Source organism: Ylistrum balloti, unplaced genomic scaffold (assembly GCF_031769215.1).
Source record: "Ylistrum balloti isolate Yb309-2 unplaced genomic scaffold, AGI_CSIRO_Ybal_v1 Utg369680, whole genome shotgun sequence".
NCBI classification, from domain to species: domain Eukaryota; kingdom Metazoa; phylum Mollusca; class Bivalvia; order Pectinida; family Pectinidae; genus Ylistrum; species Ylistrum balloti.
In genome coordinates this window covers 463,610-488,704 of record NW_026781921.1, presented here as the reverse complement: position 1 = coordinate 488,704, position 25,095 = coordinate 463,610, and the positions used below count along the sequence as shown (strand labels likewise).

The following is a 25,095-nucleotide window of genomic DNA, read 5'->3' as shown; positions in this document are numbered from 1 at the left end:
TTGATACCACCTAATTGGCGTGACTTAAACATGGAGTTAAGAAATCCAGACAACTATCAAGTCCCCCGAAGTCGTCTGGATATTATGAACAAGTCTTTTGTTCCGTCGTCTATAAATTTGTGGAATAATTTAGACAGTTCTACTGAATTGGCTGTATCACTTAAACATTTAGAACCAAACTATCCCGCATACACTCTGCAGTTCATGATTATTGACATTGTAATAATCGATACCTCTCTGTTATACATGACCGCATTAGACATTACTGTAGTGGCTCGCGTTCAGATTTATATAGGGTTCACGGTATTTGTCAATCCCCGAATTGTAAACGTGGTGTTGGTATTGAAGACACAACTCACTATATCCATACATGTTCATTATTAATATTGTTAAATCCGTTCAAATGTAAATAAAACACTACCACTACCTAATTCTGAACTGTTTGTAGTCGGCACTGAATTGATATAAAATTGATATAAAATCTATACTCTCTCTTTTCTCTTCTTTTCTTTCTATCCTATCATCTCGTCTTTTCCTCCTTTTGACAAAATGATTTAAACTTACAATTGTACGTTTACGAATTACTTATCTTCATATTTATAGTACAAATATGTGTCACGTGCAGTATAGTAATTACTTGTAATTTCATTTATGGAGAAGAGTTCATAAGTTGCTAGAACTTTTCTCACATCCATTTATCTAATATTGATAATAAAATATGTTTAAATCAGCAAGCTGTTCGATTTGTCCAGCTGGGTCCGTAATGTTGGACACAAATGACAGTTTCAAGACTAGATTCGTTATGTATTGATCTTAGTACAATGTAATGCCTTAATTCCCATTTGTGCGATGGATTTTTAGAAGTACAAATTGTTAAAAGATTGTTCACTGTATGCTTTGTAACTAAAGTTTTTTTTAAGTTAGGTGTTTTCAACGGTACAGCAAATCCGCGAAATTAACATAACAGCGAACATTTGTTGTCATGGAAACACTTTTAACATCGTTTTTCATAACCGCGTTTCCTGATGCTAGTATATCTCATGTAACTTGGATAAATATATCACGTTGTAACTAAAAACGGGAAATTCTTGATCATATGATAACAATAACAAGAAAAAATTTATTGTAAAAAGAAATTTTGTGTACAAATTTACGTGTTTTATAAAAAAATCTTTGGTATTCTGATTGAAATACCACACGGTACCCTTCGTTCACGCAATAGTGTATAAAGTTATCATTTCAAGCAGATTGTACTATGCTGCTTCCATAATAGACTTCATTCTATCTAACGGGGTTTACGTCCACTATTACGGCCTCTCAGCGAATGAGTCATAATGGACAAAGCTATTGACGATACAAGACCGGTACACATTACTCGTCACACAACAACGACGTTCGGAGTTCCTTCAGTGGTATGTCTGGTACTACACAAGCTTCAGTGGCTGGTAGTAAGATAACACAAGCGAACGTCTTTACTCCCGGTACCGACGACCCCGCATTACGTAGTATGGTACGCGATGTATGTGCGTTGATTTGTCAAAATACTTCAAAGAATGACGTAAACTTGAAATCGTACGTGCTGACCATCAGACTGTAATGTGTATATATATGCTTGTCTTAGGTAATTTAAAGGAAGATAGTGTGTGGTATTAACACGGAGTCATTGTCTCAATCTTCACCATGATGAATTTAAGGTAAGTTTTTCCACCGGTATGAACTACACATTCAAAAATTTCTGACATGTTCTTTTATAATTTATATCACTATCATTGAGGTTATCTCGACCTTAAGGCGACCTTCCGACTACTTCATCTGGATTTCCGCGGATTCCCTCTAATACCTGGCAAGGACGCGATCTTTAAACTGGGGATCCCCTCTATCTGACAAGGATTTTCCCTACTAGACAGGGATTCCCTAATTCCTGATCTTCTTCATGTTGGGGGGATTCCCTCCACGTGTCGAAGATTAAGTATGTGTATAATGACGTTTTTATTTAATTATGCATTCCTGGTATTCCTGGTATGGATGCATGGATTTTTTCGCTGTTAGAGGTGTCACGCGCCTGATCACAACTAAAACGTAAAGGAAAGGCATCTAGTTAAGAAAATATGTACATCTTCATAGCTTTTTAAATGTCGTAATGATGAGATATACCAATTGCCAGCAGGCTGATTCCTTTGTGCATTAGAAATATTTGGTTTGAAGGCGGTGTACATGACCAGCGATGCCAGCGACAGGGCATTTTAAAGTGTTGTTTCACTGCAATATCATAACCTGGACCGGTAGAATTCAATTAAGCGTTCAGAGTTGTATTAAAATTACGGTGTAATTTGAAAACAAATATATATTAGATACAATAATGATAATAAATGTGTATAATTTAAAGAAAATTATCCTCCTCGATTCTAATGACTAGTATATGGATAGATAAGAATCACGTGTAAATTTAAGATTTTTAGATTTCAGTATATTGAGAGGATCCGATAACAGCCAGCTGAACCCCAGCCGGTCATGTTATATAGTACCTGTAGACCAATAGGACAGAGTACTATCAATATATGAGAGGTCTGTCGTACTAGAAGTGTGACATTATCTTGGCAGGAGACAAACGAATCTTTACGCACACACCGTTAATGAAAGGGCAAGGTAGTTTGTTATGTCTTGTCTTGGAAAGCAAAAGAGGGCCGAGAAATGAAAAGGGACGTGGAAAAAAGTCGAATCGCTGATGTTGCAGCAGAATTATATTAGTCATTTTCATACAGAAGATTCATAATCATATCAAAACTCTAGAAGGCTATCCACGTTTGTTGCCTCAGTTTCTTCGTGATTTCCCATTCAACACTATGTAGTGCGAATCCCATGACGCTCCGCTTGTTTATATTTTACATGACGTATACATGAATGTTATTTCGTCAATAATTTTCACGGGGGATTTATTTTCGTTCTTTCCGTGGGCTTTCTTTATTCACAAATTATGTCATGGTAGGAATTAGTACAAATTTATTGAACATTATCCAGTCACAAACTGTGAACGAAAGGGTGTTTTTTAAAACGACGAAAATTGAGACCCTCGAAAACACGTGATTTTACAGTATATGATTGACATCAGAATCTTTCCTTTTATAGAATTCCACAAGTTCGCTACCTCGCCGCAATTTTGGCTACAATATCTCTCAGCTTTGCCCTGTATCCAGGCAACTCTTCGACGGACCAAAGTTCAAAGGTCTTCAACTTCCTTTACTTCTTCACATTCGTGTCACATTATGGAGCACAATTTTGGATGACGTTTGTAGCAGGTAATACTGATAATGATGTTTCTCTTTGCAAATGTAACATGTTGACCATCGCAAATATTTCATATTTCAGGTCTCAGTACCATTATTAGACATAACGAGGGTATCATACGAGTTGTTTAATTAAATTAGATTAAATTTTCGCCGCTGCTGACGTCATTGCTTTCTGCTTGTTATTTCAGGACTTCTGCTGTTTTTTAACCTACCACGTATATGGTTTGGCCACGTGCAAAGTAAACTGTTCCCGCTCTTTTTCTGTTTCGGGTTCGTCACGTCATCAGTCACTATAGCAACCTTTGTATCTCGTCATAAACATGGCGACGACGATGTATTTATACAGGTAAATGTCATGTAAACCATTAAAACGTTCATGTACAGGAGATGTATTACAACAAATATATTTGTAAACTTAAATGCGATTCTAAAAATCACCACGCTCAATATTTGTTCTGCTTGCTGAATCATTTTCCGTCGGTTACGCACATAAAAACAGTAATTTTATTACTTTTGTCGTCTTTCCGTACATAACATTCTGACAAAAGCCATATACATTGTATTTGAAATAAATCCGTTTCTTTAACAAGTTATCCCTAATTCACGCCCTTTCCATACATCACTATCATTACATATTTAATCAATATGTACATATGAATTAGATATGAAGTAAACATTCAGACGTTCAGAATGGTGTGATGTTTTGTTTCAATAATTATCAACTTATTATATTGATTCAACGAATGTAGCAATTCATTTTTTTTATTTAGAAATAACCTGGAAAGCCAGATATGATCATGAATTGTACGTCAACAAAATGTCAACCATCACGTTCGTATTTACTAAGTTTAACTTCTCTGTTTGTTACAGATAGTCGCCCTAGTTGTGAGCCTAGGGGCAGACTTTATAAACGCTTTCCTCCTCTCTCCTGTCATAGTGGACAGTATGCTAATGCGATTCTCAATGGAGAAGAAGTCCGGCAAAGCTTACGAGATCGGATTCACCGACCTATCTGACCTCCTTATGAACCCAGAATACGCATGCGTCAATAGAACCTTCCGGCTATCTCATGGATTAAGCGGCGGGATCAATATGATCGGCTTGGCGGCAAATACATTCCATCTGTACTACATAGCCATGACAAACAACGTCTGACGCGCTTTAAAGGAGCGCGGGTACTGTGTCACGCATTTCCGGTACTTCCGAAACCATACCGGAAGTTCGACACCAGACTGAGAGCCATCTTATCCGTACAGAATTGAGTATTGAAGGTCATTGATGGTATTGGTATCTTACTAAGAAAGTATGGAAGTTCACCAAATACCAAGTACACACACCAGTAAATAGACATTAAACGGACAAGATGTGAGGGATAGAATTATGCTAGTATGACGTAGTGGTTCTGTTGTTGTAAACCCTGTTAACTGATGGTAACTGGTGATAACTTAACAATTCTCTTGGATTGACAAGATTAAAGTAGCCGGTGTTTGGCCGTGGGGCCATGGTCGTATTCTCATTGTAGGTTTCCAGAGGTCTCGCAAGTAAAATCGTTTTCTTGGTCCATATTTAGCCATCAGTTCATTGACGTTAAGATTGAATTGTGTTTGACGTATCAGCATTTCCATCGTTCTCTTACAAATCCTGTGACATACACCGTCTATGAATAGCAATAGAACACAAAGAAGCGGCTCGATGATGCCACGAGACCGTAGGACCATCCAATGATTGTAAAAACGAATATTCAATGGTTTTACTTTAAAGAAAACAACACCATGTGAATCGTGCTTTGTGATGTCTGAAAACCCTCGGTAATCGATCACTTGACTGGACTTTAAGTATGAGTCGACTGATTAGCCAACATATATTACTTACATAAGATAGTACAGTAACTAAACCTCAATATTTTAATAGACATATACATTCCTATGAAATATATGTTCACAGTTTCTGTATTGAATATCACCGAATAAAGCAGATGTTTGGTAAATAAATATTTCTGTCTACTACATGTAAATGTGTTTATCTTTATTGCTATATAAATTAGCTTCTCCAGTTCACAACAGTTCCTGTAGACGGATATCATTATATATATGTAAAACATAAAGGCTTCTGACTCATATCTTTGTGGATGTCATAATTGAGTAACTTGTATATACACTAAGTATAAAATCCGTTGTAAGTGTACATTACAACCTCATAAGACCCGAGATGCAGAGGCCCCACTAGCTTTCATTGGACTAGGTTTTTATAAAAGGAAAGCCGAGATATTGTACTCACTCAGAACAGGAAAATTTCGGTCAACAGGCCGAACATACCTGTATCACTTGCAAATGCATTTTTGTCGACAGTTTATGACGTGTTGAAGAGCCAGGAACAAAGCGTGGCATGCATTTTCCAGTTAAACATCACTAAAAATTCCAAATATTGCCTGCCTTTTGGGGCTGGCCCTAAATTGTTCCAAATACATTCAAACGAACTTCGTTTATTTTTTTTTCTGGTAATGTTTGACACAAATATACCGTAATAATCTATGACGCTAGGAGCTGGATTTTTATTTACATAAATTGTCCTTTTACTACGTTTGGGTTTCGAGGATCGTATTAATTTCATTTATACAATTAACTACACTGTACATGAAATATGGTTACAATTTTCTTTAGCCCTCAAGAGAAATAGCAACAACAATCACGGGCCTTGATGCGCCAAGACTGGGACATTATTAAATTGGAATTGAAATACACATCATTTAACTGCCAATCAAAACCAGTCTCTGTATGCTATTCTAATGGACGGTAGAAAGCGTAGGCTTTCTTTTGATATTCCTCTCACTGACGATTTCCTTATGAAGGACGAGAATTTCAGACGATCCAAAAGGGACGATTTTTCGTAAGTGACAATGTGTTTGATCGCGTCACGCTAAATCGGTAATGGACCTTTCCGGGAATTACCCGGTTACCGATTAGTCGTGATCTAGGTGCATGTGTTGTGATATAATATTTGTGTGTTGTGATATAATTTATGTGTGTGAGTTCCCTTGGAAATTATACCTTGGAATTAAGGAATTCGATATTTAAGGTATGTCATATTTTTCTGTTTATCGTTACACAATAAGTGTAACAAGATGATCCATATACAGTAATCGTTACTAGCTAGGTTAACACGTCCTCTTTTTTTCCCTCTACCTTTCTCTCTTCACTAACTATCGGTCCGCTATACATTTTCATAATTTTTGTATCAGTGGATTCAATTATTTTATTTTATTTCTATTGTTACGTTGTTGATTTACTCAAAATCTGAACCCGTTTTTTTTTTTTTTTTTTCCTCCACTAGTTTCAGGAGAATACGGATTATAACCTTAGTTTTTTCAATCTTTACTATAGTACTTCCGGTAGAAATGGCTACTTCCTTTTTGTACCTCGTTCCCGTTCCTGTGCACGAGTCTTGCCTGGTAAACTTTTCTTAACTGTTTTGCTTCAGGGCGCGGAGTCGTAAAGTTGTCTTGACTCAGACCTTTGTGATACTTTTTATTCTTCTTTTCTCCTCTCTTTCTGTCTCTTTTCTGTTCTGTTTTCTTCTGACGAAAATGGGCAAAGTTTCGCTTCGGGAAAATGATTGGGGTTACACCTTATATTTACTTTTTGTCTATTACTACATACTGCTGATAACATAACGATTTTGAGTTCAAACTGTCAGGGTCTTGGGGATCGGGTAAAACGAAAAGACGTTTTTTCTTACTTGAGAAGTAAATCATGTAATATATTTTGTCTACAGGATACTCATTTCACTCAAGATAAAGAAAACATCTATAGAAGTGAATGGGGGTATGAGTGTTATTTTAATTTCTATAAGTCCAATGCTAGGGGTGTAGCTATACTCATAAATAATAATTTTGAATATAAGGTTAATAAGGAAAAGAAAGATGATACTGGTAATTTTCTGGCCCTAGATATGAATATTGAAGGTTCAAGAATTACTCTCATAACTATATATGGTCCAAATCAGGATAATCCAGGCTTTTATAGTAATATTGTTGATGTTGTTGAGGAACTAGGAAACTCTGATGTTATTATTTGTGGTGATTTTAATTTAGTTTTAAAACCAGAAATAGATTATGATAATACCTACAAAAATGTAAATAACCCTAAGGCAAGAGAAAAGGTAGGTGAACTCATGGAAAACTATGGTTTAGTAGACATTTTTAGAGAACATCATGAATTTTCTAGAAGATACACATGGAGAAGGACTAATCCGGTTAAACAGGCTAGACTTGATTTTTTTCTTGTGTCTGAGTGTCTGTTATCCAGTTGCGTAAATTCTTCTATAGAGCCAGGATATAAATCAGATCATTCAATTCCTAAAATCAGCTTAAAGTTTAATAAATTCAAAAAAGGAAAGGGGTTATGGAAATTCAATAACTCACTCTTAAATGATTTGGAATACCTGAAACTGGTTAAGACCTGTATTGAAGATATGAAAGTCAGATACTGTTTACCTGTTTATAATTTAGATTCTATCTTAACAATGTCAGATTCAGATTTACACTTTAGTATTGATGATCAGTTGTTTTTAGAAGTCTTATTGATGGAAATTAGGGGAAAAACAATTTCTTACTCAAGTTATTTGAAAAAAACGCAGAATATTAGAGAAGAAAGTCTAAAGAAGTCTATAGAGGAATTAGAAAATAGTGAAAACATGGACATAGTTGAACTGATGAATAAGAAAAAAGAACTAGAGATAATTAGGTTACATAAAATACAAGGAAATATTATCAGATCAAGGGCGAAATGGGTAGAGGAAGGGGAGAAATCCACATCATATTTTTTTGGCCTAGAAAACAGAAATTATACTTCAAAAATAATTCCCAAAGTTCAGAAAGATGAGGTGTTAATTACAGATCAGTGTGCAATTCTAACTGAAGTTCATGATTTTTATGAGAAATTATATGGTGTCTCAGATAATATATCTGATGTTAATCTGGAAGATTTTATGAATGATTTTAATGTTCCAAAATTAGACAATATAGAATCAGAATCACTAGAAGGTAATATTACACTTGAAGAAGCAGGTAAAACACTTAGTAAAATGAAGAATAACAAGAGTCCTGGTTCTGATGGCTTCACTACAGAATTTTTTAAATGCTTCTGGAAACAACTAGGTACTTTTATTGTTAGGTCACTAAATTTTGGATACTCAGTTAATGAACTTTCTATCACACAAAGACAAGGAATTATCACTTGTATACCTAAGGGAGACAAACCGAGACACTTTTTAAAAAACTGGCGCCCCATTTCACTTTTGAATATTGTTTATAAAATTGCATCAGGGGTTATTGCAAATAGAATAAAATCTGTTCTAGGTAAACTTATTGAAAATGACCAAACAGGATTTCTATCTGGGCGCTATATCGGTGAAAACACTAGACTTATCTACGATATAATGAACTTTACTGAGGAAAATAATATACCTGGAATGCTCCTAATAGTTGACTTTGAAAAAGCCTTTGATTCAGTGGCATGGGAATTTATAGATAAAACGCTTAACTTTTTTGGCTTCGGGGAGGGTATTAGGAAGTGGGTGAAAACTTTTCATAGAAATGTTAGTTCAGCAGTGAATCAAGGGGGGAACTTGTCAAATTTCTTCACTATCAAGCGTGGTTGCCGACAGGGCGATCCAATCGCACCCTATATCTTTATATTATGCACTGAAATCTTAGCTATTAGATTAAGAAATAACAAAAACATAAGAGGTATAAATGTATGCAACTTCCCCATTCTTCTCTCACAGTATGCCGATGATACATCCCTAATACTTGACGGGTCTGAAAAATCTTTGGGTGAATCTATTGTTGAGCTGAATTTATTTGCAAGTGTCTCTGGATTAAGAATTAATACAAGCAAAACACAGGTAATATGGATAGGCAATAAAAAATTTAGTACAGATATTTTTTTTTCCGGAATTAAATCTACAGTGGGGGAGAGAGAAATTTACTTTATTAGGTATTGATTTTAGTGTAAATCTGCACGAAATGCCTAAAATGAATTTTGACAAAAAACTAATTAAACTAAAATCTTTGATGAAGGCTTGGAGTAGAAGAATATTGACACCTATAGGAAAGATACAAATCATAAAGTTACTTTTAATTTCTCAATTTAATCATTTATTTATTGCTCTTCCTAATCCAAATACTACTTTCATTAATTCACTAAATACAATCCTTTTCAATTTCTTGTGGGGTGGGAAAACTGATAAGGTGAAAAGAAATATCATCACCAAGAATTTTTCTGAAGGTGGTTTAAAGATGATTAACATTCAAGCCTTTATTAGCGCACTGAAATTAGGTTGGCTCCAGAGATTTTTAAGTCCATCTACGAGCAAGTGGAAAATTTTATTTTCTAGATTGTTAAATAATGACATAGCTATGAATTGTGGAAGTGATTATTTTAAGATTTGTAAAGAAAAATGTAAAAATAAGTTTTGGTGTGATGTTTTTAAGGCATGGGAGCAATTATTGATATTGAAGTCTAAAGAGAAAGGTAGACAGCAGTCTCCTCTTAAAACTCCTCTATGGTATAATCCACAGCTGACTATTGGTGGGAAATCTGTTTTTTATAAAGATTGGTTCACTAAGGGAATAAGGGTGGTAAATGATATGATTAAAGATAAAAGTACAATTACTTTTTATTCTTTTAATGAATTTATTGAGAAATATGGGTTAAAAACAAACTTTCTTAGATTTCAAGGGCTGTTGAACTCTATTCGGAATAATATTGACTTGCAGAGAATTTTAGACTCTGATTTCTGTTTGCCATTTATCCCTTGTAGCATAGAACCTTTCTTCTCTAAATTAAAGGGCACTAAAGATTTGTATCAATGTTTTGTGGAAAACAATGAAATTCCCACTGGAAGGAAAAAGTGGGCCAAACAATTCGATTTTGAAGATCATATCTGGGCTAATATCTTTACCTTACCTTTTAAAATAACAAATAATTCTAACTTCCAGTGGTTTCAGTACAGAATTTTGCATTATATTTTAACAACAAACTCTATTCTCTATAAAGCAGGCATAGTTGACAGTCCATTCTGTACCTTCTGTAAATCTGAAACAGAAACTATCAATCATATCTTCTGGGAATGTGAAATGGTTCAAAACTTTCTGCAAAGCTTTGAAATTCTTCTAGAGGCACTACTTATCCCCTTTACTCTCAACAAAGAGTCCATTTTGTTTGGCTTCTTTTCTGCGAGAAAAGTGTATAGTAAAATCGACAATGAGATTAATATAATCATTAAGCAATATATCTATAAAATTAGATGCTTGAACAGTAAGTTGAACATAAATGCCCTTGTAAATCTAATAAAGGATCATCATAATATTAAAAAGTATATTGCTACTGGTAAGGGAGACCACTCTCTTGAACTTTTTAAGAATGAATGGAAGAAATGGGAAAAAATTCTTACTCTATAAATAATTCTTCTGTGTTTTTGATGATAGTTTTTTATTTTTTCTAAAACCTTTCCCCAATACCCTTGACAGTTTCATTATGAACGTTTCTTTAAGAAATATTGAATCTGCATCTTTCCTTGAGATTTTGAAAATTACCCCAAGATAAATTATCTTGTTCCCCGTTTTTTACTCGTCAGTTTCTACTTTTTATTTCGCTTTCTATATCTTTATCTTTGTCTTTCCTTTTATTGACTTTTATCCTGTCTGTCTCTCTCTTTCCCTCTCTCTTTATTTACTTATTTATTTATTTGTTTACCCTCTCTTTTTCTTTTCAAAAAAAAAAAAAAAAATAGGACACACACAATGAAAATGAAGAATATGCTGATGGTGTAAGGCTTGGATGAATGACAATATTAGGTGTGTATGATGATGATGGATTATGAATGATGATAGTGATGAGGTGTAAAGTATGTATGTATGATGATGGTGGTGTTGAGTGGAAATGATGATGATGATGATGATGATGGATGATCACATGATGATCGTAATGATGATGATGATGATGGATGATAAGGAATGATCACATGTTGATGATGATGATGATGATGATGATGATGGACGATCACATGATGATGATGATGATGATGATGATGATGATGATGATGGACGATCACATGATGATGATGATGATGATGATGGACGATCACATGATGATGATGATGATGATGATGATGATGGATGATCACATGATGATGATGATGATGATGGACGATCACATGATGATGATGATGATGATGATGATGATGATGATGATGGATGATCACATGATGATGATGATGATGATGATGATGATGATGATGATTATATGAGCTAAAGTGTGATCGAGAGTGATGAGAATGCTGATGATGACGTGTGTTTTTCTCAAATAGGTGATGATGAGTGATAATCAAATCCATCTGATATATTGTTATGTTTGTTCTTTGATTGTGTTGTGCTCTTGAAAAATAAAACAATTACAAAAAAAAAAACCAGTCTCTTAAAAAACTTTCGAAATATTAAAATGATATTTGAGCAAGATTTATCTCCCCTGGAAACCGTGGTCGTTTACAGGAGGAGTCGCCCTGGACACAAGCTGGTAGCTTCTTCCTCTAACAACACACGAGAGGACCGTTGCATTCCGTTTCTAGCAATTATGGTAAAGTTTCCTGCCTCAGGACACAACTACAACAGCAAACCAGTCCCGTTTCTAGGCTTTTCTAATTTCTGAGTCAACGACTGAAGTCTGTAATACCATGTCAGCCATACCGATAAGGACAAGAAGCACAAGCACCTTAACGGCCACCTGTCAATAATATCGTTATTTTTGTAACATGTCACAGTAATCATCTTGTCAACAAAGATAGAAACATTGTTCATGTAGTGCAAATATAAAATGTGCATAAAATCAACGTCCGTCTCATGTTGTGGAATCAAACAAAGTTTGAATAAAAAGAAACAATCAAAAAACGTAATTTACCTCAATAAACTCAAAAAAAGTTAATTTCACTAAATTTCACTCACCCTCTCCAGTGAATCATTTGGAAAAAATTAGTAGCCCTTAATCCCAGCAAATATCACACTGGACCTTTAGGTTATCGAATCGAGTTGAAGTTGCGTAAATATCTCAACATATTTGACCCCTGTGACTTAGGGTCAAGGTCATTCATTTGAAAGAAAAACGTCGTAGTCCTTCATCACAGTACACTACAGGGCAAATATCTGATCCCTGGGCCTTATTATAGATAAAAGTGGTTTTAACATATTCGACTCCTAGCTGTGACATCGAAAATTGGCCAACGCCATTATTTTGAACAATCTTAGTCCACTTTTATACCAGCATGCTATAAGCCTGTTAGTGCCCTTCGCCTTTGCGTAATGAAGGGGTCATTGACTTTTTTTTTTTTTTTTTTTTTTGGGGGGGGGGGGGGGTTGGGGGTTGGGAGAGGTGGGGGTGTTACGAATTTGACCCTTAAGACCTTTAAGTCAGTCAAGGTCATTCATTTGAAACAAAGTTCGTAGTCCTTTACCCCAACATACCCGTTGATAGTATCTGACCTTTTGCTTATTGGGATGTTGTCAGATTTAAACAATTGGGCCATGTGAACTTGTGAATCAAGGTCGTCCGTTTGAACAAACTCGAAACTCTTAATTCAAGCATGCTACGTGGCCAATATCAGTATCCTAGACCTTTTGGTTATTGAGAAGACGTTTGAAAATCTTAAGAACATTTGACCCATGATATTGCATATGGGTCAGTCGTTCTTTTGAACAAAGTATGCAGCCCTTTATCCAAGCATGCTTCAGTCCTAAATTACGTAAAAGTCGTATAATGTTTATAAAACATTTGACCCTATGACCTTGAAAGTAGGTCAAAGTCGTTTGTTCAAACTAACTTGGTAGCTCTTCATCCAAACATTCTACAGGTTCATTACCACGTGCCTTATTTTAGAAGTAAAAAAATGCGACTTTGTTTCGGGCAACAGAAGAAAGTGTCGCTAAAGGATACAAACACAATTGTAGGTCAATCTGTTTCCTCAGCTCACTAACATCAGTACACTTGAAAGTATCATATCTCACCAACCTAGATAATTTAGGACTTCATGACTGTCCTCAACAGATATCTGGGACAAGTAAAAGATTGGCCATCTTATTTATCTCGTCAAATGGACACAACTAGGGACCAAGAGAAATATACATATTAACTAGGATTAAGATCCCAGGTTCTTGAGTGATAAACTTGGTCTAACGACAAGATGGCTGCTCGTCAATTTGATTTTCTTGTCGGTTCTAAAATCAAATGGACACAATAAGGGACCAAGAGGAATATACATAACTAGGATTAAGATCCCAAGTTCTTGAGTGATAAACATTCATTGTCAAACAAGATGGCTGCTCGTCAATTTGATTTTATCAGGTCTAGAATCAAAATGGCAAAACATAGGACCAAGTGAACAAACGCTACACATTCGAGAAAGTTCCATCTGGTTCTTCTCAATAATGAATTACTTCCGGAAGAATCAAGGCTGTATGACAAGTAGACTAGCCGATGTTCGTGAGCCAACAACACTAACACAGCAGTGTGGACATTGGAGTTTGATTGGTCCAATGGGAACGAGTTGAGTGGATTTTTTTTATTATAGGAAGCGAGCCATTACATTTGCCCTTTCATATTTAAAAGATTGTTGTGTAAGAAAGCACTATGAAGTGTGAATTTAAGAACAAGAGCTGATGGGCTGAAAATGACTTGCCATTTAGTAGTATTTACAGTGAAAGGGATCTACATATTTGAACTTTTGGACTAATACTTCCGATTAGAATGCAATGTATTAAGTCAGTATGATTGTCCAATCTAACTGGAAATAGTGGTTTAGACCTATTTCTATTTATGTTAAAAGGGACATTTATGCAATCCCATGCAATCGCTCCCAAAGAGAACATGCACACTATCAATTGAATTCTATGCTTGGGACCTCTGCACAAAACCTAGAGACCTGGACTAGGATAGGTACTTTGCTGGAATGGTTGTAAATGTATGTAGTAAGTTCTGGTTTTTTTTTACACTGAAAAACTTTTGGAAGGCAATGTTTAACACAAGACAAAAACAACAGTGATTTGTCTCCCCTTTATTCTGGCACAGTCATCACAGGTGTATAAATTAAGTTTATTTCCCTTTCTTGGTCTTGAGCTTCCTTAGGTAGAATTCCAGCTCCTTACCCTCCAGAATGTAACCGTCACAGCGACCACACTGACCTGGTCTGGATGCAATCTTAGCTGCAAAGATAAAAAAATGTACAGAGTCAATACATGGTTTCTTATTGCCCCAAAACATGTCTCATAAATATTACTACTAAAAGCTGTAATGGAACAAAATGAAAAGAGAACAGGTATCTATATTGGAGACAAACATTCCTGGTTAAATATTTTCATACTGCTAATAAATGATTTTATAAATCCTTTTTTTCTTTAAAATTTTGCCATAACAATGATACCACAAAGCTCTTATTCAATGTATATATAATTTAACATTTTTAGTGACCAAGGCATTTAACATTACAATCTAGCGAGTAAGTTGGTGTATATCTAAGGAGATATAGTCTTTGATAAAGCAGTCAGAGTAACTATGACTTGTTATCTTTGGGTAAAGGCTATACGCCAAACCAGAACGGCCATAGCAAACCTAAACCCTCCAGTCATCAAACATCATCATACTGCTAATTAATTATTTTGTTTTGTAATTATCTGCAGAAATAATCACTTTCAGAGAATGGAAATGTCTACCTTACAAATATTGATGTCAACCATTAAGGTAAAACAAATATTTTCTTGATCTGGGAAACCTTACCTACCCTTCAATTCTGAGCCTACCCTGAACTTTTGAAGATAATTTTCACACTATAAGAGTCAAAATCTCTCTTGTACATAAACCATATACAATGATCTCTTAAAATAACATATTTTCATGCCTAGCTTCTTACCCTCAATTTTCCCAACATGTTACAAGAATTTTTTTGTTTGCTTGAATTTTCATGATATAGCACCTTTGGCAGTCAGAGTAACTATGACATGTTATCTTTGGGTAAAGGCTATACGCCAAACCAGAACGGCCATAGCAAACCTAAACCCTCCAGTTATCAAAGATATCATCATACTGCTACTAATATTACTGATTATATCGCACATGGACTGCAATCTGCACTCAAAATACACTATATAATTCTGCAGTTCTACAAATTGATATTGGTTTCAGAAAAATCATTCTGCTTGCAATCTTCTGGTGGAGCAAATTAGGTGTGGTTTAGTGAAAGCTCTCAAGTTCACAATACGAACAGAATTTTAACCAAAAGTAAGGGCTATTCCAGAAAATCATTTATCCAAGCCCAGTATTCCAGCTTTACTTAAGGTTATCCATGTATACCCAGAGAATGTATCTAATTTTTTGCTTAGATGCTATAAACAGAAAACTGAACAAAGTAAATCATTTCTAGCATCCTTGGGTTAAGGATTACTGGAACAACTTTGAGATGGTTCTAGTTGATTTACGACCAGCACTCTCAGAAATAATAAACATTTCATGGAATATCAACAGCTAATACATGAAAACTTATCTTCATCATCAAGTGCATATGTCATAGTAATGACAATAAAGACCTTTCCAGATCAGCCTACTCTTGTCTATTATATAAGAAACTTTAAGTATATAACTGAATTATTGCAATATGTATTTGTCCCAATATGTTTTAATTCATGTAATACAACACAAAGTTTTAATGCACAGCTACAGTATTGTGATAATTTCACATCCAACATTTAACCCTGTGATTTCTGTTTATTCCAAAACAAGGAATCCTGACAATAGACGTTCAAATTCAAATGTTAATTTAACAGTCTCAACACAATGCTTAATGACACAGAAATGTTGGGAACAAAAGACAGTTTTGATGGAGATGTGTACAAAATTCACACTAATCTCAGAATTGAAAGACATATTTCATGGAAATTCAACAGCTAATACATGTGAATTTGTCAACATCATCATCATCATCATCATCATCAAGTCCTTAAGTCATTCCTCGTTGAGTAATCAACTAAAATCAACATGGAAGTACTGTTAATAGTATACAGCTACATATATATTAAACTACATCTGTATACAAATTCCAAAAAATTGAACTCCCAACACCTTAAACAAAAACTCTAAACATTGTAATATTTCAATCCTAACTTTACATTCAACTCCTTCATTCAGCTCCCAAACATTGTTACATTCAACTCCCAATATTTGTTATATTCAACTCCAAATATTGTTATATTCAACTCCCAATACTGTAATATTCAACTCCCAATATTATTACATTCAGCTTCCCAAACTTGTACTCGAATCTGCTGCATTCATATCTGGGTTTGGTTGCCAGGATGAAAATGAATTTCTATCTACATTGCTACACTGAGCAGACCTATTGTTAGGAAAACTGTAGCAGACAACACTGATCAACACTGTCCGAGTTATTACTCCAGCAAATACATATTTTGTGCACTTTCAGAATTCAAGACATTTCATGAAACATCAACAGCTAATACATGTAAAATTGGCATCATCATCAAGTGCATATATGCAACAAGACAGGTAAATACACATTCATGTCCAGACTGGAATTGAACCCCAGTCAACATGGCATGATAACCCATAGCTATCCCAAAAGAAGCATGCTCGGAGAGATAGGAGAAAGTAACATTTGTACAAATGCTGACCGCTCATTTTACACTTCCATCCTATCTAAGTATGTAACAGTTTATGTTAGATATTTTATAATTGCGTATCGTTTCAGATCAAATGGTGTACTGTATACGTTCTGATGGATTACTTGAAGAAACATGTGGGGTCCATTTAATTTCTAAGCTTCAAAAGGCTATCTGTTTGGTTTCAGTGCAAACCTCAAGTGAAAATGCCTTCATCAACATAGTCCAAATGATCAAAAGAAAGATCTTGACCATTCTAATTTTCTACTTTGTCAACTAACATAGGACATAACATCTACTTACCTAGAACACGTCCTGATGAAAACTCTTCTTCCAAGGCAGTATCCACCTTTCCGACCTTTTGTCGTTCTTTGTATTTTTTCACGAGTTTCTTTGAAGCAGACTGCAGCTTGTTCAAAACAGATTCTTCTTGCTCTGACTGGAAACAGAAACATTGTTAGTGTTACTACATTTATTATTACAGACTCTGGTACAACTATTAAGATATCGAAACCATAGACAAACCTTTTCATAATGACATTAAATGTCATAAGGATTGATGAAATGTCTTTATATTGTCTGTCACTAATCTATTCCTACTATGGAAAGCGTAAAGTCCTGAAATCATATTAGTGCTTAATTGGCCCGATCAAGGGTTCCACTCAGAACTGAACCTATTTTATATATGTGACAAATTCCTGAAATTTGCAACTCACTTAGGAAAGGTTCCATCCCTATTAATCAATTTTCTTCCAAAATTGAAGCAAAAATACCCCATCCAAAACCCAAACCAGAGACTAAAGACCTCATATTTACTAACACCGGGGTTAATGCTTGCATCAGAAAATTCTGGCTTAAAGTAGCACCAATATCTTCATTTGTCGATAAGTTGGGGAAAGACTTTTCATCATCACAAGCACAAACCTTACTTAGTAAATAAGAATTGTTGAGCATTGATCCCTGAAATTGATACTGCTATATTTGAATGTGTATGGATTGATAGCTGATATTTAAGCTCAATCAATAAGGATTTACTATATCTACATCATGTTGAGTTTACAGCCAATTATTGGATTGATTCAATCTAGCGTGACATGTAGTCAAGTTGGAATGCAACCAACATTCAGGAAAGCTAATATGCAATTAAATCAATGTATATATGTTCATTATTCTGTCTAAATCAATTCAAACACCTCAAGCTGCCATGACAAGCAGACAGATTAAATTCCTACATCTCACTTGAAACTCCATTCAGTACTGGAGAGCTTCCTCACTGATCTAAACGAGTATAATCATGGAGACACTAAGTTTTTTTTCTACACAAATCAAAATAAGCAGCTATATGATAACATAGCTCCATAGACTCACCAGCTTGGCAACCTTCTTTCTGCCCAGGGGAAGGGCATAATGGGCCTCGTACCACTGTCTGAAGGGGGTGGCGTCAATCTGGATGATGCAGCTTTTGACAAGTGTCTTAGTTCTCACAAGCTCGTTGTTACTGGCATTGTAGACAACATCGATGATACGAGTCTGCCTGGTAATAGCTGTAGCAATAAAACCATCAATATGAGTTGATTTCATTCAGGTTATAGAAAAGATATTGCTTACTAGACCTGACAATTGCTCATCTGAACTGATTTCCATAGGAAGTGTGATGTTATTCCCAAAGTATATATTACTTATATTTGACCTTTCAAATAGACCCTATATTTTAAGTCCATTATGTGTTTGGTAAAATATAACCACCTTGGGTCTCTGGGTGTCCAGATTTTGAATTCTTTTCAACACATCAGACCTTTAGGACCTTGAAAGGAGCCAAGTCAATCTTGACACTTGATCGTCAATTCTACCAGCATGCTAAGTACTATATATGTATTATGACACTAGTCCTCTAAGAGATGGTTATAAAGATTAGTCTTTAACACTGAATACTAATAACAAATCTAAAACATCATTGTGTAAGCTCATTTCCCAAGTGAAAGGTGCCCTTTTTAAATAGCAATGTATCAGACAAAATTCATTATCTGCTTGCATCAGAAAAATCTGGCATGTATCAACAGCTTAGACATCGTCATATGTCGATAAGTTGGGGAAAGATTTTTCATCATCACAAGATTTCATCTGCCATCAAAATCATACTGACTATAATTTCCTCTCTATTCAGAAATTCAAAGAAACATACTACAAATTAAAATGCAATATGAAAATGTACATATTAATAATTAGGAGATCATGTTGCAAGGGGACAATCATATTCCACCACCAAAAATTAAGGAACAACAAGATCTGCCACCAGGATAGCTAAATAACCCTTTGCTCCCTCACACAGCAATCTTTATGATTTGTGAATATTTCACAGCTAAATAGCCCTTTGCTCCCTCACACTGCAATCTTTATGATTTGTGAATTTTTCACAGCTAAATAACCCTTTGCTCCCTCACACAGCAATCTTTATGATTTGTGAATTTTTCACAGCTAAATAACCCTTTGCTCCCTCACACACCAATCTTTATGATTTGTGAATATTTCACAGCTAAATAACCCTTTGCTCCCTCACACTGTAATCTTTATGATTTGTGATTTTTTTTCACAAGAACTAACTGCTACAAAAATGTATTTTCAATTCTGAAAGTTGTACGGGTTCATACTATATAATATCGGTACAGCATTTTTGAAGCTTTAGATATGACATGTGGGTTCTTACCCTCTGATCCCCAAGAGAAGTTTCCTTTGTCTAACCTAAGAGCACGGAATTTCTTGTTTCCACCCATGGTTCTCACAGTTCGGATTCTCTGGGGGCCAAGCTGCAATGGAAACAATAGAGGTAAAATGGCCTGTATTGACACTTCATCAGTTCATGGGAATGTTTTTCTCCCTCAATTAAAAGCTGACTTATTAAATTTCTACTGAAAATCCAGCAAATACATGTGGGGAGTTGTTGCTACAATAGGCAACTATTTTTATACCAAAGTATCTTTTATCTTTGGAATCATCAGGTAAATTGTTAAATGTCCATCAGCTTTATTTCAGCCGAAAGATGGTGTTTGTTGATCATCATCGATTCCAATTTAACTAATCTAATTAAATGTAATTCTGAAATCCTGGTAAAGCATTTACAATTAAGCAGGACAAGCACCGGGTTATCTTTGAATGCAAATAGAACCTCGCACTTCCACCAAACACTCTCCTATATTTTCAACTAGAACCCCAAACTTCCCACCACACACTCTATACTTTATTTTTAAAAAACTTTGTTCTCATAAAATAATATTTCTGTATGGTTTACTTGGAATCATCAGAAATATGTTTTATCCATCAGCATTGTTTCAGTCGAAAGATGGTGTTAAGTTAATCATCACAGATTCCAAAGGAAAACCATATTTTTAAAATATTTCCAAATTTTAATCAATTCAAAACATGGAGCAATAGCAGGGTTTTCCATAAGAGCCGGTCGCCGACCAATTTGACCGGCTACTTAGATCATTTGGCCGCCTACACCAATCCAGTTCCGTAATAATGTTCCATACACGACTACATGTACACGGCAGGACAGCCTCCTACTTTCACTACACAGCCTACTACTAACAAAATTATGGAAAACCCTGCAATAGAAAGGGACATACTTCCTATTCCTCTGTCACAAACCTTTTATGTTAATTTCTATTGGTAATCCAGGAATGTTATTTTTTAAAGTAAAATTGCAGTCTTTTTTTTTAAGAACAATCATTGGAATTTTCTGAATTATTATCAGTATTCTCTACAGAACTATTTCACACATCAGTGCACATGCCTGCATCAGAAAAATCTGGCTATTGGTCAGCTTTGACATCGTCACATGTCGATAAGTTGGGGAAAGATTTTTCATCATTACAAGCTGAAACTGTGTGTTATCTTTTTACCAACTTCATGATAGAATTTTCAGTGATTAAATTTATGTTTAACCGATACCGGGACCATACATGTTCCATAGTGTATTAAGATATCAACATTGTTTTACTAAAGCGGATGTCTATACTATGAACAACAAATGACTTGTATGTTAATCATGACTCGACTAGTTACAGTACAACTTGGTCTAAAAAATGAAATTGACAATTTTATCCATCAGCACTGTCTCCGTCAAAAGATGGTGTTGAGTTAATCATCACAGATTCCAAAGGAAAACCCCGTTTTTTTTTTGTTTTTTTTGTTTTTTTTTTTTTTTTAAATATTTCCAGATCTTAATCAATTCAAAACATAAAGCAATAGAAAGGGACATACTCTCTATTCCTCAAACCTTTTATGTTCATTTCTATTGGTAATACAAGAATGTTATTTTTTTAAAAATCAAATTGCAGATTTTTTTTTAAGAACAATCATTGGAATTTTCTGAATTATTATCAGTATTCTCTACAGAACTATTTCACACATCAGTGAACATGCCTGCATCAGAAAAATCTGGCTATTGGTCAGCTTTGACATCGTCACATGTCGATAAGTTGGGGAAAGATTTTTCATCATTACAAGCTGTGTTATTTTTTTTACCAACTTCACGATAGAATTGTCAATGATTAAATTTCTGTGTCACCAATACTGGGATCAAACATGTTCCATAGTGTATTAAGATATCAATATCATTTTACTTATGCTGATGTCTAAACAATAAACAATAAATGACTTGTATGTTAATTGTGGCTTGACTAGCTACAGTATGACAAGTAGGCCTACAAACAATGAAATTGACAATTTTACAATAAATAAATATCTATACATAGCTAGACACCATTGTTTGCTTGCATCAGAAAAATCTGGCATGTATGTACAGCTCTGACATCGTCATATGTCGATAAGTTGGGGAAAGATTTTTCATCATCACAAACATATAAATTGTTGTGTCATTTTGTGCATAATTTCTGCATCCCCATTAACACATAGGAATTATTTTCACTCCCCCCCCCCCCTTACTATTTTAAATGCATGAATATAATTTTCGTTTATTTGAATTAAGAAACAAAAGTTTCCCCCTGTCATGCAATGTATTTGCTATTTAGATTGGACTGAAATAGCCGTCTGGTTATACATCTTAGCATAAATCTTGTCAACTGTAATATTTACAGCAGTAATTATTCTACCTTTAAGTCCAATGACAACTAACACATAGTAAATTGTCCCATTTAAATAGAAAAGTTTTACATGCTATTTATTTGAAGGATCCTGAATGTTTTCTTTCCTTTTTTATTCACTTGTGAAAATCTGATGTTTTAAAATGTAGGCAAATCTCTACAACCAACAGGGACAGATCAAACAACAACGTTCCTGATAAAAACTTGTGATATGCATGCATCAGAAAATCTGGCAATATATAACAGCTTTTAACTCGTCATATGACGATAAGTTGGGGAAAGATTTTTCATCATCACAAGCATATCAACTTTGTTGCAGTATTAAAGGAGATTATGTGTACACAAAAGTTGTATCCGCATATGCAAATATGTCAAATGGAATTTAAAAAGCTTTGTTTTTCCAGATTACTTTCAAAATAGCGTGTTCATGGAGGAATTTACAAATAATCATATATACTTCTGAAGTTGTCCCAATAAAATTGGTAACTTATATGCTATATACAGGGAATGCTCAGTTTATAGCTTTTTTTGTGGAAAATATCCAGGTATTTTAAAATGAGGAAAGATCACCGAAACTTATGAATTTTACAATATTTAGACAACAATGCTAGCCTGTAGGCATATTGCCCATATCAATATATTGTTTAAATCCTGATCTTTGGATATGAATACTTTTGTTTGACAAAGCCTGAAAAATCCAACAAGGATTAGAGATTTGATTTGCTTGCATCAGAAATATCTGGCTTATAACAGCTTTAGTATCGTCACATGTCGATAAGTTGGGGAAAGATTTTTCCATCATCGCAAGCACCTCATTGAGTTATTTTCTTTAGATTAATTATGTCCATTTAATTATGTCCATTTCAACTTTGATGTTGGATACATTCGTGATAATATCTTTGTACAGTCCAAGTTAACCAATGCTACAGCCATACTGTTGAAACCTTATTTCAAACAGTTCAAAAGGGTTGTGAGTTGTCCCCCATACAGTTCTTTGCTTAGCGTGCCATCTAGACCTCTTAGTTGGTTGAATACAGATGGTTTTACACAGCCTGTATATTATCTGTCCGATGTATGATGCGACATTTCCAGGGGATGGAGCTTTGTGTATTTAAAAATAAATGTTTAAATTTTCTAAAGACAAAACAAGTTCTCTTTCAGGTCAGAAAAACTCAGAATTGTTTAAAAAATTGTTTATAATTTATAAGACACTTTTATCTGGATCTATTACTGTTACCATGACTCAACAAGAATATCATCATGGAATCATCAGTTGATAATAATTTATCCATCAGCATCATTTCAGTCGAAAGATGGTGTAATTTTCATTCATCATCGATTCCTTGTTTTCTTCAAGTTAAGATACCATATTACATTAAATTAAAAAAAACTCATTGTACTCATTCTCATAATTTCATAGGTAAGAGAAATCATACCCTTGGTGGTCGGGTGGTGCAGTGACAACGCTCTCACCTTTCACCTTGCCGTCCGGGGTTCGACACCTGGAATGGACGTGAAAAGGTAAGGGTCACCTGCCCGACCACATGGGTTTTCCTCGGGCACTCTGGTTTCCTCCCACAATAAGACCCTTTGCATGCTTACATCCAGGCCAACAAGAGAGATTAGTATAAGTTGAAATAACTTGTCTCAAACCTCCGATCTCCCTTTCCCTTGATAAAAAATATGTTGGGGGTATGAATAGCACAGAAACCGAAGCTACACTCTAAGTAACCAGCTGTATAGATGAAAATTATAGATGCGAATGCCATTATACAATAATGTGTACATGGCCAGCATTGGCTAACAACAGTCAGGCACCATGTGTGTCAATAATGGTAGACACGCCAGTTTTTCTTTACAGGAAAGTATACCTTGGTGTTCGAGGCAGGGCGTCCCAACTCAAACTTCCTCTTCTTGTGCAACTGGGCCATACGCCCTCCCGTCTTCCTCCTCTTGTGCCATTTATCTCTGGAGATACCTGGCAAACAGGTAGTACACCAATTTAATTATTAATCAAACGTAGTATTACGAGACAACGAAAATTCAATATCAAGATATGGCAAACGCTTGCTTCAGAAAATCTGGCATGTATTTACAGCTTTGACATCGTCATATGTCGATAAGTTGGGGAAAGATTTTTTCATCATCGCAAGCATGTAACTTGTATAGCAAGTATTAACTGGTCATCAAATTATTCTGACCACCAAACATTCAACTGCCTTTATTTCACAAAACAGTGCAAAGAAAACGTAAGCAGTTGCTTGTTAATCATCTTCTAAGTTACTAAAATAAGAAAGATGCTTAGTTTTATTTATGTTTAGATAAATGTAGTGTATAAACACAGGTCAGCGAATGGAGATTTTGTCTCACATATATTGTAATATAATTTGATTTGGATATATTAGAGCATGACCAACACACATCATATAAATTGAAGATATAATTTATTGTTATGGCTATAAAATCTCTATTGATGTGAAATGAGAAAGCCGATTACAGAAGATTTAAATGTCACGTTTATTTTCCACACATACCCATGATGGCGATTTACCGGAAAAGGACGTTTCTCGCAATTTCTCGTTGAGTTCTCGCGCTAGAACTATGGGGTCCACGAAGGGGTATTTTTCGTTAACCGTACGCGTGGAGAAAATATAATAACACACGCCCTGCCATTACCTTTGATGTTTATTACTTATTTACATCAACATTGCCATTACATTTTTTTTATATAAACAACTGCTTTCCTGAATTCTACATTTTTTTTTATAAAAATTGGTTTAATTTAAGCTGTATGATCTGAAAACATATGTAAATGTATATTGTAACGCTCGTCATTATCAAATTTGTTTGCGTGTACATATATCTTAGACCTGAATTAAATCGTAAAACACATATATAGCGCCTTGATTCATTTCAGACGATAAAGGCCATGTGAATTATTCATGCACAAAATATTGTATTCTCTGCGTGACATATGAACCTATCATTT

General features: G+C 34.9%; 2 protein-coding genes and 2 non-coding genes across 4 annotated transcripts; 1 reads left to right on the top strand and 3 right to left on the bottom strand.

Annotated features, from left to right (window-relative positions):
* Nucleotides 1-1,653: 1,653 nt before the first annotated feature.
* Nucleotides 1,654-5,295, top strand: LOC132564300 (transmembrane protein 205-like). The gene is made up of 4 exons (XM_060228974.1): nucleotides 1,654-1,694; nucleotides 3,127-3,296; nucleotides 3,476-3,633; nucleotides 4,158-5,295. The coding sequence occupies exons 1-4, from the start codon at nucleotides 1,681-1,683 to the stop codon at nucleotides 4,440-4,442; spliced, it is 627 nt and encodes a 208-aa protein (XP_060084957.1). The 5' UTR covers nucleotides 1,654-1,680; the 3' UTR covers nucleotides 4,443-5,295.
* A 9,080-nt stretch (nucleotides 5,296-14,375) lies between these two features.
* Nucleotides 14,376-24,676, bottom strand: LOC132564242 (small ribosomal subunit protein eS8-like). Its single transcript, XM_060228916.1, has 6 exons — nucleotides 24,641-24,676; nucleotides 23,978-24,084; nucleotides 19,709-19,808; nucleotides 18,373-18,548; nucleotides 17,308-17,443; nucleotides 14,376-14,538 (listed from the first exon to the last, which is right to left on the bottom strand). Exons 1-6 carry the CDS (start codon nucleotides 24,642-24,644, stop codon nucleotides 14,429-14,431), a joined length of 633 nt encoding a protein of 210 aa, XP_060084899.1. The 5' UTR covers nucleotides 24,645-24,676; the 3' UTR covers nucleotides 14,376-14,428.
* Nucleotides 17,831-17,928, bottom strand: LOC132564793 (small nucleolar SNORD12/SNORD106). Its single transcript, XR_009554911.1, has one exon. It is a non-coding gene; the product is annotated as a small nucleolar SNORD12/SNORD106 (small nucleolar RNA).
* Nucleotides 23,371-23,447, bottom strand: LOC132564785 (small nucleolar RNA Me28S-Am982). Its single transcript, XR_009554910.1, has one exon. It is a non-coding gene; the product is annotated as a small nucleolar RNA Me28S-Am982 (small nucleolar RNA).
* Nucleotides 24,677-25,095: the final 419 nt, after the last annotated feature.